General features: G+C 47.8%; 1 protein-coding gene across 1 annotated transcript; it reads right to left on the reverse strand.

Moving 5' to 3' along the window:
- Nucleotides 1-7,814: 7,814 nt before the first annotated feature.
- Nucleotides 7,815-9,794, reverse strand: LOC143975562 (solute carrier family 35 member F5-like). The gene is made up of 2 exons (XM_077478029.1): nt 9,543-9,794; nt 7,815-9,204 (listed from the first exon to the last, which is right to left on the reverse strand). The coding sequence occupies exons 1-2, from the start codon at nt 9,657-9,659 to the stop codon at nt 7,897-7,899; spliced, it is 1,425 nt and encodes a 474-aa protein (XP_077334155.1). The 5' UTR covers nt 9,660-9,794; the 3' UTR covers nt 7,815-7,896.
- Nucleotides 9,795-14,521: the final 4,727 nt, after the last annotated feature.

Consider the following 14,521-nt stretch of genomic DNA (forward strand, 5'->3'; position numbering starts at 1 on the left):
TGACTATCCTCTTCCTCCTCAATGATCCCGCTGGTATCTTGGAAGAACATTTTTGGTTATGGGTGATGCCACCAACCCAATTTGTCAGCCCCTGTTTAACAGGGGAGTGTAATTACAATTTTTGATGCAATGCTTTGCAGCAGGGCTCATTCCTGCACTCCAAATAGAGTATATGGGAGAAGTTGCAGTGTTGTGGCACCAGCACCAGTGCCTAAGGCCCAATTTTTCAGCCCCTGTTTAATAGGGGCATGTAATTAAAATTTTTGATGCAATGTTTTGCAGCAGGGCTCATTCCTGCACTCCAACTAGAGTATATGGGAGAGGTTGCAGTGTCGTGGCACCAGCACCAGTGCCTAAGGCCCAATTTTTCAGCCCCTGTTTAACAGGGACATGTAATACAATTTTTGATGCAATGCTTTGCAGCAGGACTCATTCCTGCACTACAACTAGTGTATATGGTAGGGGTTGCAGTGTATAGGCCTAGTTTTTCAGTCCCTGTTTAACAGGGGCATGTAATTCAATTTTTGATGCAATGCTTTGCAGTAGGGCTCATTCCTGCACTCCAACTAGAGTATCTGGGAGAGGTTGCAGTGTTGTGGCACCAGCAAGCAATGCCTAAGGCCCAATTTTTTAGCCCCTGTTTAACAGGGGCATGTAATTACAATTCTTGATATAATATTTCACAGCAGGGCCCGTTCCTGTGCCCACCGAGAGTAACTGTGAGGACTTATAGTGTTGTGGCACCAGCACCACCACCACAACCACCAAAGGCCCAATTTTTCTACCACTGTTCAACAATGGCATGTAATTACAATACTTGATATAATCGTTGACAGCAGGGCGCTCCAGCGCCCACCAAGTGTCACTTTGAGGGCTTACAGTGTTGTGGCAACACCAACACCTTAGGCCCCCATTTCTGCAGAGCATATAGGGCAGGCCCCTACTTTCAAACATCCAACTTACAAACATCTCCTACTTGCAAATGGAAGGAGACAACAGGAAGTGAGATGAAAAAAGACAGATGGCAAAAAAATTATACAGGGGGTGATAACCCTTCCCTATGTTTTCCAAAAATCTTAAAAATAGATTTTTTGACTGGAGCTACACTTTAAAAATGTACCAGTTCAAAATTACAAACAGATTCTACTTAACACAAAAAACCTACACAGTCCCTGTCTTGTTTGCACCGCCTGTATACTGCTGTTCTGAGTATATAGGGCCTGGGGGCCCCACGCCTTTCCTTTTCTTAATATGGGTACGGGGTTCCCCTTAATATCCGTAAAAGACCCAAAGGGGCTGGTAATGGTCAGAGGGGGCTACCCATGCCATTTTTCCCAATGATTTTCATCCATATTGCCGGAACCAAATATTACATTAAAACCTCAAGCAGTTTTAAATGACTTTTTTTTCCATTAAATGTCAATTTGTGCAGGGACTGTTTTAAACATGGAAAACCCATGCCACTTCACACGCATACTATAGACACCCCCCAGGCACGATATTTAAAGGAATATTTCACTTTCTTTTTTCACATTAATCGTCATTAAAATCAGTGCTCCTGAAAAAACGTTAGTTTTTAAAAAAAATTTGCCATTGACCCATGTCCCCTGGGGCAGGAGTCAGGTCCCCAAACCCTTTTTAGGACAATATCTTGCATATTAGCCATTAAAATTAGCACTTTTTATTTCGAACGTTCAAGTCCCATAGACTTCAATGGGGTTCTAAGGTTCGGTCTGTTCGAAAGTTCTGGTGCGAACCGAACCGGGGGGTGTTCGGCTCATCCCTACTGTTAATATATCTAATAAAAACATTTTACTCTTCTCTGCTATGTGTCTTTCATAATTTTTTTTAGCTGCCCTGATTACGTTCTTACACTTCTCATTGCATCCCTTATAGTGTTGGAATGCTGACAATGACCCCTCCCCTTCATATTTTTTAAAGGCCATTTTTTTCTCTCTGGTAATATTTTTTTTTACGTTACAGTTTAGCCACTCAGGTTTAACCTTCACTTTTATATTTATTGCCCATTGGAATGCACTGTGTGAGACCTTTTATTTAAGGTGTTCCTAAAGTATTCCCATTCTGAAGTAGATCTATTATTTTGGTGGAGGCATTTATTGTTGCTGGGGGATCTATTGTTGGTGGTGGAGTCTGTAATTGCTGGAGGGATTTATTTTACTGCTTATCTTGATACTTGGTCTATATGGTCTAAAAGGGAGCAGTACTGGGAGGTGGCTAGGGGTGGTACTAAGGGATGTGCTTAAAGGTGAGTAGGGACGGAGACAAGTGGTGACCCAGAAACTTGGAAAAAGGGAGTACCTGCACCTATTCTCTGAGAAAAAAAGGCCTGAATAATACTAACACTTTAACCACTTCCCGCCCGGCCTATAGCAAAATGTGGCCGGGCGGTGGTTCAGTTATCCTGACTGGGCATCATATGACATCCTTCAGGATAAGAGCCACGACATATCGAGGCGATTGGTGGAGCAGTGTCTCAGTCTGACACATCGCTACACTGATCTTGGTAAAGAGCCTCCGATGGAGACTCTTTACCATGTAATCAGCCGTGTCCAATCACGGCTGATCACGATATAAACAGGAAAAACCATTGATCGGCGTGAGTAGAGGAGAGACGCTGATCTAGAAAAAGAAGAAGAAAAGAAGAAGGGGACAGTGACAAGGCCAGGCCAACACTAGTAAAAGAGCTGTAAGAAGATAGCAGAGGCCCGGCAGAAGAAGCGAAGAGCGGGACAAGACCCCCAAAGTCTGAAGAAGACCCCCGGGCAGCGGAGACGATGGAGAAAGCCAGGTTTCCTCCGCTAGTAAAAGAGCTAGCGGTAAAAGAGCAGAAGATAGCGGAGGAGCCCAGCTAGAAGACCCCTGAAGTTGGAAGAAGACCCCCGGAGGTGTCTAATAAAGTACTTTAAAAACCTGTGTTGTGTTTTTTTTTTATTAACACTTTTTTCCCCAGGTGAATGGGTAGGGGTACATCGTACCCCATACTCAGTCACATAGGGTAGGGGCCGGAATCTGGGGCCCCCCTTATTAAAGGGGGCTCCCGAATTCCGATAAGCCCCCAGCCCGCAGACCCCGACAACCAACGGCCAGGGTTGTCGGGAAGGGCAGGGCTCACTCGTCCCCTTTCCTGACTGACTGGGCTGCGTGCTCGGATAAGGGTCTGCTACGGACTTTGGGGGGACCCTCACGCCGTTTTTTCGGCATAGGGGTTCCCCTTTATATCCATACCAGGCGACGGGGCTAGTGAGGTGTCAATCTCGCCGATGGAGGCGACGACATTCACTTCCTTCGCTAGTCCTGTCTATAGAATATTTTTAAAAAAGTCACAGTTACTTTGCTGAGTAACTAATTACTTTTCCAATGTAGTAACCGAGTTACTAACGCAGTTACTTTTTGGGAGAAATAATTTGTAACTTAACTACTTTTTTTTTTTTTTTCACAAACCATCAGATTTATTTGATACAACAATATTTTTACATAAAACACAAAATCATCCTGAGATTAGAAGGCAGCTGGCATGGCCAGTGCTGAGAGTTATCGGAGACGCAATGCTGTCTGGAAGGTTTGTAGTGTTTGTAGGAATTGGGAAGACTGTTCATATTAAGCAGCCAGAAACATCCATCAGCTCTGGGCGGAGCAAAGAGCGGTTAGCGGTCAGCTTGCCAAAGGTGAGTGTCCAGAACCCCCGTCATCAGTACGGAGAATGAAGTCGATCCCGCCAGAGGAGGCCACACAGACTTTGTATTGGGAATAATGAGATCTCGTAATTGTTACTAAAAAAAAAATTTGCAATTCACGGAGGGACACAGGAATTCAGAGACTGTTGGCCACACCTCCACCCACATGAGGACTGGACACTGGAAAACAAAACCTGCAGACCAACCAAGTTTAACGCCTCCTAGGCCCAGCATGCCATAGTTTTGTGGAAAAGCAGTATGATGATCATAGACAGATAGGTGGGACCTGCATCCCTCAAAGACGTACAAAAGATGGATCCTATTTTCTGTAGAGTCACCGAGAGGAATTAAATGACTGTTGGGATGTCCATCTGAAGGGCAACAAAACACTAACAGGCCTACATAAAGAAAAGAGTTGGGGATTGTCTGCCCCTCAAAAGGCTCTTACACCCCAGGGTGGCACAAGACGAGGCCTGACCACTCACTTAGTAGAACATTCCAACAGAAGACCAGGATGGGGCTTTCCAAATCTGAGAAAACATTTCCATGATGCCAAAAAGACCCCACAGATTCAGTGGAGTGGGCCTCGACAGGGAAGGGTGGAACGGATCCTTATAACCATAGACTTGAATGATGACCTGTCTGAGCCATCTAGAAATGGTGGAATGAGAAGTAGGTCACCATTTATAGAGAACCCCTGGAACCATTCTGCCATAAGTATCGGGGTTCCTTTTTCTACAGAAAACCCATGAGGGCTGCATGGAGATCTGTGAACATGGTAGGTTGGAAAACATGAACTGAAGTGAGGGGGCTGGGAGTATTACAACCAAGAAACCCCCTTCTGAACCCAAGCAACCGACTGTCCAAATGTCTGCAAAGACCAACAAATGTCCCCCTACTTTGTAAATTGGGGGCACCCCCTCATGATGAAAGAGGTTTATTTGAGGGTTTAGGGGACATGGAAGTCCAGGCTTTAAAGATGGAGGCCTGGAAGTATCAAAAGACGTTATTGGCCTCCAAGGAGGGATGAACCTTTCCAGTCTGAGCTCCAGGCGTCTCCCGTTAGAGCAGGCGGTTCTCTTGCCTTTGAGGACATTCTTAAGGAGGGTGTCCAGTACAGCTCTGAGGAGGAACTGTCCCTTGTAGGGCATATGAAGCAGATGCTTTATCCATGATGATTGGTCAGCATAACACTTTGACTAAAGAGTTCTTCTTATGTCCACTGACAGGAGGCCACCAACATCCACGTCGTACTTCAAGGCTCCAGAAGAATATGGCTACTAGGCAAGCTAAACTCTCTCTAAAGGCCTTAGCCCAGTCAGCTAGAGTTTGGGAAATGGAGGTCTCGGCCAGAGCAGGGGGTCAAGGTAGGGCCTCCTGCCAGAAAAGAACCTCCAATTGCAGGTCGGTCTTCCACTGGGATAATCTATGTCTCAAGTCGCGATACTGCCGGATCCACAGTGGGGCATCCCACCTTTTAATAAATGCCTCCTCAAATGGGACAGGGCTACTAGCCTATTTGGAAGTGCGAATAGCCTGTCAGGGGTCTTCAAGTCTCCATAAAGGACAACTGGGAAGAGCAGGTGCATGGGAAAGGTCCTAGCAGTCCTGGGAATGCTAAAAGAGCCTAGAATAGGAAAAGCACAGGTAAAAGCTGCAGACTGACCTTGGAGATCTTTAAAGTGGAGTCAATAGGAGCACATAGAGTGGGAGGGGCTCTTCTAGGCGCGCTGTGAGTGGGAGGGGTTCTGCTGGGCATGCTGCGAGCGGGAGGGGCTCTGCTGGGCGCGCTGCGAGCGGGAGGGGTTCTGCTGGGCGCGCTGCGAGCGGGAGGGGTTCTGCTGGGCGCGCTGCGAGCGGGAGGGGCTCTGCTGGGCACGCTGCGAGCGGGAGGGGTTCTGCTGGGCGCGCTGCAAGCGGGAGGGGCTCTGCTGGACGCGCTGCATGCAGGAGGGGCTCTACCGGGCGCTGCGAGCGGGAGGGACTCTTCTAGGCGCGCTGTGAGCGGGAGGGGCTCTGCTGGGCACGCTGCGAGCGGGAGGGGTTCTGCTGGGCGCGCTGCGAGCGGGAGGGGCTCTGCTGGGTGCGCTGCGAGCGGGAGGGGCTCTGCTGGGCGCGCTGCGAGCGGGAGGGGCTCTGCTGGGCGCGCTGAAAACGGGAGGGGCTCTGCTGGGCGCGCTGCGAGCGGGAGGGGCTCTGCTGGGCCCCCCTCGAGCGGGACGGGCTCTGCTGGGCACGCTGCCAGCGGGAGGGGCTCTGCTGGGCGTGCTGCAAGCGGGAGGGGCTCTGCTGGGCGGGCTGAAAGCGGGAGGGGCTATGCTGGGAGCGCTGTGAGTGGGCGGGGCTATACTGGGAGCGCTGAGTGGGCGGGGCTATACTGAGAGCGCTGCAAGCAGGGGGGGGATGTACTGAGCTGGTCCACAATTTTTTGCTTGCAAAATGTCCTGTTGGTGGCAGTACAACCCAAGTCCCGGAACTCCTGTGCCCCTTAACGAAGGGAAATGGTCTGCGGCGGCCTCGTTATTTCCCAGAAGACGATCGTTATCTTACACCGTGTGCCATTATACTTGTTACCTTATTAGTGCAGCTCCCTCCCCCCATCCTGACATAATTCTTATTAGTGCGGCCTTCATCTCTCCGTCCTGACAACACAGAAATAATACGCCGGCCCAGAATTGCTTTATGGTGATTGAAACGCGTCAGCTGAAGATTGTTTAGTGCAAATGAGCCGGTCCCGCTGGAACAATACGATCCGGCAGAGAGGTGACTGCAGGCCAAACCGCCAACAAGATTGCAATTTGATTAGAAGTTCCACATTAACCGTTTGCAGCGAGAATCGCCCACACAGCGATCCCTACTCCGCGGGAAATCACAGAGCAGCATGGCGAGGGGGAGGGGCTGCGGGCAGGAAACCGTGACATCTCTACACAGCGCAGAGCACACGCCTCCGTTCACACAGCGCAGAGCACACGCCTCCGTTCACACAGCGCAGAGCACACGCCTCCGTTCACACAGCGCAGAGCACACGCCTCCGTTCACACAGCGCAGAGCACACCTCCGTTCACACAGCACAGAGCAGACGCCTCCGTTCACACAGCGCAGAGCAGACGCCTCCGTTCACACAGCGCAGAGCATACGCCTCCGTTCACACAGCGAAGAGCAGACGCCTCCGTTCTCACAGCGCAGAGCAGACGCCTCCGTTCTCACAGCGCAGAGCAGACGCCTCCGTTCTCACAGCGCAGAGCAGACGCCTCCGTTCACACTGCGCACACCTCCATTCACACAGCGCACACCTCCATTCACACAGCGCAGAGCAGACGCCTCCGTTCACACAGTGCAGAGCACACCTCCAGTCACACAGCGCAGAGCAGACGCCTCCGTTCTCACAGCGCAGAGCAGACGCCTCTGTTCACACAGCGCAGAGCAGACGCCTCTGTTCACACAGTGCAGAGCACACCTCCATTCACACTGCGCACACCTCCATTCACACAGCGCAGAGCAGACGCCTCCGTTCACAAGGTGCAGAGCACACCTCCAGTCACACAGCGCAGAGCAGACGCCTCCATTCTCACAGTGCAGAGCAGACGCCTCCGTTCACACAGCGCAGAGCAGACGCCTCTGTTCACACAGTGCAGAGCACACCTCCATTCACACTGCGCACACCTCCATTCACACAGCGCAGAGCAGACGCCTCCGTTCACACAGTGCAGAGCACACCTCCAGTCACACAGCGCAGAGCACACCTCCAGTCACACAGTGCAGAGCACGCTGCACACACCTCCATTCATGGAACGGTCACCTACACAGGATGGCGCACATGGCACACCACCATCCACCTGTCAGACTGGTCATGGAACGGTCACGCACACATAGCATGATGCACACACAGACAACATACAAGTAGATTGGACAGGACACAGGTGGGGGGATGGGTGTCACAATCTTCTGGCTCAGTACGGAGGAGGTCCGATTCGGACAGGTTTCGGTTTCAGGTGGTCAGTAGTGGGCGTGGTGAGCTGGATACTCCGGCATACAGCGGGATGTGATGGTGTCCCGGATTCCCGGGGTCAGCAGCTGGCAATGGGCTCATTAAGGCAGGTGGATGGTGGGGGGTGGATGGTGGGGGGTGGGGGTCCAGCATGAACAGTCCTGGATAAGGAATGTCCCCCGAAGATTGTCACTCCGCCAGGGAAAGCCTCCACTATGAGGGACCACCAGGGTCCTCCTCGGGGCCGATGGCGTGCAGCGGGATGAGGCTCTGAGTCTGTTCCGTGTCCTCCGATGTCCTTACTGGCCGATGCTTCCGACATACAAAGGCGAAGATCCTCCGCATGCCCACCATGACTGGATCCCAGTTGTTATAATGGCAGAGCAACGTCCCAATAAAGAAGGAGATGAAGACAGGGAGAGCGCCGGCAAAGAAAACCCACGAGAAGCTCACCTTCTGCATGCAGATATCAGCGTTGATGGAGAGGGGGATGGTAAGACTCAGAGCCAGGGTGCCGATCAGAGACGAGGTCAGGAAGCAGCCCCAGAGCCAGAGGAACTCGGACAGCACAGTGCCCACAAGGCCATTGATCACCAGGTACATCCACACCAGATTATTAGGAAATTCAAAGGCTTCCAGCTGTGTATAATGGAGTGAGAAAAATCCGGGCCACAGCAGGAGGAGATTAAAGAGTCCAACAAAACCAAAAAACATGGGAATGTCCAACTTATCCTCGCGATCGACGTTCCTCTTTATCATAACAATGTAAACGGCGTAGAGCAGAGCGCCGAGCAGAGACCACAGGGAGCCTATGGTGTCTTTATCCCGGGATGCTTCAGATCCAGACAAGCTAACAAGCACCACTCCACCAATACTCAAAACAACGGCCAATAATTTGGAAAGGGTGAATCGATCTCCACTGTTACTTGGAAAGACAGAGGCCAGGATCAATGTGAACAATCCTGACGTGGAGGAAATGATGTTGACGATGGCCACCTGGGTATCAGAAAGAGCCTCCTGGTAGGAATAATTTGCCAAGAACCACACAAAACAGAAGAAGAAGCTGATCCTGGCCACCTGGCAGATGGTGAATTTCCCGCTGGTCCTCAGGCTGGACTCACTATCCCGGAGTGGGGGGTTTGCCATGCGGGATAATTTGGCTTCCATGGCCTGGCTGGATGGGAGCTGCCGCACCTCCATTAGATTACTGAACCGGACCCGCGGCTTCTTGATGGCTTTCTCTTCAGTCGCACTTTTTGACACCTTCTCATTTTGCAGGTCATAGAAGCGGACGGGGACGTAGAGAGGCTCACTCAGAGTGTGACTCGCCGCGTTCTCCGCCGCACACGCTGCAAAATAGCTTTCAGCATCCGCAAACAATGTCGTGCGTTTCCCCTGCAGACGCTTCGTACATTGCTGTCTCCACGGTCGCCACACAATAAATCCGAGGAGATACAAGACAAACATGGACGTCTTCGCAAAGGTGCTGAAAAACGGTTTATTGAACTCCTGAAATATGTACTGAAAGAGGGAGAAGAGTGGTGAGATCTCACAGTGTTCACCTAAAGCCTGACCAGCGGGCAGGACACCTTCCTCACACCTCCTGACAGGTATAGGCCGGGTATACTGGCCAGGATTAGGCTCGGTGGTGGCAAGGTTTGGTGGGTATATATCGGGTGGGGTTGGCAGATTTAGCCTGGATACCCGGGTACAGGCCGGGTGTAGTGGGAAGGTTTAGGATATAGGTTGGGTATGAAAGGCTGGTGGGGGTATGGTAGCCAGCTGTAGGCCGGGTATACTGGGCATGTATAGGCTGGGTGTTGGCCAGGTAAGGTGACCAATCCCAATCCAACACTCACTGAGGTCAGTTCAGATGAAGCCACCCAGGTGATGTCCACCAGGAGGAGGAGGAGAATCCCCAACACCAGACGCCTCCGCTGAGGACTTGTACTGCCAGAACCGACCACTCGATTCATTCCACCGTCCAGACCCAACAACACCCATTCACAGGCGGCGTCGGCGCTCTACACGTCACATGTCTGTCCCCTCCGGGGAAATCTCTCCTCCGGAGCTCCTCGGTGACAACACAACTCACTTCCGGGTTTCTGTCTCTCTATTAACTACTTTTTTAAAAGTAAGATGACCAACACTGCCCATCTGTGCCAACTATCAGTGTCCATCAGTGCCCTCTATCAGTGCCACCTTATCTGTACCACCTCATCGATGCCCATCAGTGGCGCCTTATCAGTGCTCGTCAGTGCAACCATATCAGTGCTCTTCATTGAAGAAGAAAAGTTACTTATTTACGAAAAAAAATTACAGAAACAAAGAAAAACTAGTTTTTTTTCTAAATTTTTGGTCTTTTTTATTTGTTGAGCAAATAATAAAAATCGCAGAGGTGATCAAATACCACCAAAATAAAGCTCTATGTGTGGGAACAAAATGATAAAAAAAATTTGGCTACAGTGTTGCATGACTGCGCAATTGTCATTCAAATTGCAACAGTGCTGAAAGCTGAAAATTGGTTTGGGTGGGAAGGTGTCTAAGTGCCCGGTATTGAAGTGGTTAAAGATACACTAATCTTGGGGGGTTTTCCATCATTTTTATTTTTTTCTGGATAGTTTAGACAAGCAAAAAGTTATCATATAGAATGTGTCAAACAACTCTTATATTGGAAGAATGGTAAATACAGTATGTGCACTTCATCTGATATTAATAATTTGTACTCTAAGCCCTTGTACACACGGTCAGACATTCTGACAACAAAATCTGTCGGATTTTTTCCACCCTAATTTTGTCTGAAACTGGTGTTGCATACACACGGTCGAACAAAGTTGTCGGAAAAATCCTATCGTTCGGAACGTAATGACGTTCCTTTGTTACGACGGGACTATGTTCAGGCTAGTAGCCAATAGCTTTGGTCTCGTAATTTGATCTGAGCATGCGTGGTACTTTGTCCGATCGGAATTCTCTACAAACGATCGGACAAAGTTGTCGGAAAATTTTTATATCCAGCTCTCAAACTTTGTTGGTCGGACATTCCGACGGAAAAAGTCAGATGAAGCCCACACACAGTCGGATTATCCGACAACATGGTCCGATCGGACATTTTCTGTTGGAATTTCTGACCGTGTGTACAAGGGCTTAAAGAGGAGCTCCACCTTAAAAAAAATTATTAAATACCAGCAGCTACAAATACTGCAGCTGCTGACTTTTAATAAATGGATACTTACCTGTCCAGGGTGTCCGCAATGTCGGCAGCAGATGATGATTAATCGCTTGTCTCTCGGCTGCCCCCGTCGCCATCCTTGGTCAGGGAATCAGGAAGTGAAGAGATGCGGCTTCACTACCCGGTTCCCTACTGCGCATGCACGAGAACATAAGAACACAACGGGGGGGGGGGGCGGGCATCTGCGCATATTCTGAGGCTATCTATGCCCGGAAGTGGGTGCAGATACCTGCACCCCCCTGAAAGGTGTCAATTGTGGCACCGGGGGGGGGGTCCGATGACTGGAAGTTCCACTTTAGGGTGGAGCTCTGCTTTAACGTTATAGTTATTTTTTTTTTATCAAATAACTTTTTATTGTTTCCAACAATGCATTACACATCATGTTGCATTACATCCGAATAGTTCCACAAGAAAGAAAATGAGCATACTATGGGACCTTCCGCCCTTCGATCCACAGGGAGCCCTCTGGAGCAGGCATAGACCTGGCCAAATAGACTCCCCCCCGATCAACCGGGCCAACGCTGGGTGCAGGGTATGGCGACAACCGTCACATTAGCCAGCGGGAGATCCCAATATCTATGTGCTTAGAGCTACAAACATTTCAGATTGTTCCCTTTAGTTGCTGTTATCAAAGCTTCTTCTTAAAGGAACCATGAAGCACTAGGAAACTAAAACAAAAGAGGTAAAAGAGGCAAGAAGGAAAGGAAAAGGAGATAGGAGTGAAGTGAAGAAAAGAACATGGGGGTGATCAAAAGCAAAGGGTTAGGCGATAGAAGGGAGAAGAAAAAGGAGACAGGACATTAAGGAAACAGAAGGGGGACAAGAGATAGGGGGGAGGGTGGGTGAGGGAAGGGGGGGGGTAAGCACCGTGTGCGGTCTCGGCAGCGAATCACAGCTGGTCCTCCCGAAATTTCCATGGGCTCCAGACCACGTCATGAGCCTCTATCCGGTCCTGCATCCTGGCGGTCATCCTCTCCATCAATTCCACGTCTCTGATTCTAGTATGGAGTGCGTCCTGGGTGGGAGGCTGTACTTTTTTCCAATGCAGGGCAATGAGACACCTCGCCGCTGTCAGGATATGTCTCGACAGTTTCTTTCGGGACTTTGTCAATTTGGGAAAGGGGATGCCCAGGAGGAAAGTCTTAGGGTCTAGTGTCACATGCTGATCTAGTACAGTCGTCAAGAGGCGCTGGACCTCTTCCCAGAAGGGAACCACGAGGGGGCACCGCCAGTAGATGTGGAACAGTGTTCCCCTGTGGGCCTGGCATCTCCAGCATCTGTCGGATGAAGCGGGATAAATGGCGTGTAAAACGTCCGGGGTCATATACCAAAAAAATAAAATTTTATATGCATTCTCCCGGTACAGTGTGCACATAGAGCTTTTCGAGGCCTGGGACCATATCAACTGCCATTGCTCCTCCGTAATCTCCTCACCCAACGCCTCCTCCCACTTATGCTATAGTTATTTTTAATCATGGATGAACAGTTTGACCACTTACAGTTTAGTTTAATAATTTAACAATTCTAGATTCCTTGTCAAAAATGAATCTTGGGTTAAAAAAAAAATTCCTTTAAAATGTGTATTCTTAACTAAATAGTGTACCTCTTATTATTCTCAGCCTCCTCCAAATTCCTTTCTTTTTATGCTGCTGTGATTCGCTGTGTTCGTTCTCTATTGCCCTACTGTTCAGTAGGTAGAAATGTAGTCACCCATTCAAGCTCACTCCTGAGTTGGACTATGATTTTATTATTGATTTATGAGATTTGTAGTGTGTATAGAGCAATATATGTGACCACAACTTGCCTGTTCCAAACAAAGTGAGGGGGGAAAAGAACAGGTTTGGGAGCTCACGGAGGACATTACAAGGAAGCAGAGAAACACAGCGAGGAACAATTTCATGAAAAATAGATGGCCAGTAATTAGTGGATGTGTATGAATGATTTTTAGAGAATAAGAATATTGTTTAGTGTCACTTAAAATTTGCGAAAGATCCCACTCTTATTATCTAATTTCTGGAAGCACCAGCCCTAAAGAAGTAAAAAATGTTACTGCTGGTTTGTACATCCCATGGCAAATGTTTATCAAAACAATATTTTTAATAGAAATACACTAATGTGCGCACAAACAGAACATAATTCCCCAAATTACCACTAAACAGATAAAATTGTATTGAGTTAATAAATAACAAATATATGTAAGCTTAGAATTTAGCATTTTGTGTAACAAGAAGAATCTAAGGTATGAAATACCCACTGTAAGTAAGCAACGTATGCCAAAAAAACTTCTTCACCCATTTGGTGTAATACTAAAAGGGACCCTTTAAGAAACATTTCTTAACCCCTTCAGCTCCGGAAGCCTTACCCCCCTTCTTGACCAGGCCATTTTTTTGAGATACAGCACTGCGTTACTTTAACTGACAATTGCGCGGTTGTGTTATGATGTACCCAAATAAGATTGATGAGCTGCTTTTTTTTTGTTTATAAACAAACATATTTATTGTGCTATAAACAAAAAAATACTGACAATTAAAATAAATAAATGAATAAATAAAGTCGCGCTATGGACAAACAAATCTCCGCTATGATAGGAATATGTGGTAAAATTAAAAGAAGGAAAAGAAATATGCTGGGTTAGAGCTGCCTGTGCCTGAAGCCCTCACTTCCTTGTTGGGGAGGAGAGGGAAATGAAATGTGAAATAAAAAAGGTATGGCGCTAAACCCTATCAGTGATAAAATGAATTAACTTATCAAGCCCTAGTGTTTGTTTTTTATATATAAAAAAGGGAAGAGAAAAGAAAAAACTGTTGGTGCTACCGTGCAAAGATATCCTAAAGCAATTTTGTCCAAAGCAAACTATGTGTAGATAATGTGTAAATAATGTGAGATCAACATTCACATTTCATTATAATAAAACAACAAATGAGTGTTAATTGTCCTGTGCGTATCAAGTTATTAAAAACATTCATTAAATGTGCAAAAAGGTGAAATTGTTATTAGTATTCGATGATATATTAGTTGAAAACAGATTGTGCAAACATGTGCAAAAAATGTGCAAAAAGACAACTACAGATCAGAGCAACCAAGGATCAGAAATCATTCAACCAAAAAACCGCATAAAGGCGTTAAATGTGCAGATCAACAATGTTTTCAACCAATAATCGCATGAAGACGCTTCTGAGTCCAATATAAGTCCAAAATTAATATTTGGCTTGATAGTGCTGCCTCTTCGGATTATTGTTGTAATGATTACAAAAAATCAATGGGGGGTATTTGATTCACTTGTGCAAATAGTGTGGACTTTCACTTAGAAAACTTCATCCCCGGTGCGCCACTCTGTGCTATGGTATATAAATGCTCTCACCAGAGTTAATGCCCTCGTGGGGCTAGATGAACCTTCACAATGTAAGCCACTGTGTCGCTCTCTGGCTGCTGCAGGTGCACTGGGTGAAGCTTCGTTGTTCCGTCCGTGTAATATCCAACGTTAATGTATAAGGAAAGACATATCCATAGTGTAATACGTTCTTAACCAAATCGTTCGTTTATTAAATTTAAAATCTACTCACATTTTGTATTAAAAGCATATGCGTATAGTAAAAACTCCGTTCGTCT

Source organism: Lithobates pipiens, unplaced genomic scaffold (genome assembly GCF_037356315.1).
Source record: "Lithobates pipiens isolate NorthernLeopardFrog02 unplaced genomic scaffold, aLitPip1_a1.2 Scaffold_1, whole genome shotgun sequence".
NCBI lineage: Eukaryota > Metazoa > Chordata > Amphibia > Anura > Ranidae > Lithobates > Lithobates pipiens.

Coding starts and splice junctions, on each gene's coding strand:
- LOC143975562 (XM_077478029.1), bottom strand. CDS start 9,659: ATGAATCGAGTGGTCGGTTCTGGCAGTACAAGTCCTCAGCGGAGGCGT. Junction 9,205..9,542: donor CTTCATCTGAACTGACCTCA/GTGAGTGTTGGA, acceptor TCCCTCTTTCAG/TACATATTTCAGGAGTTCAA.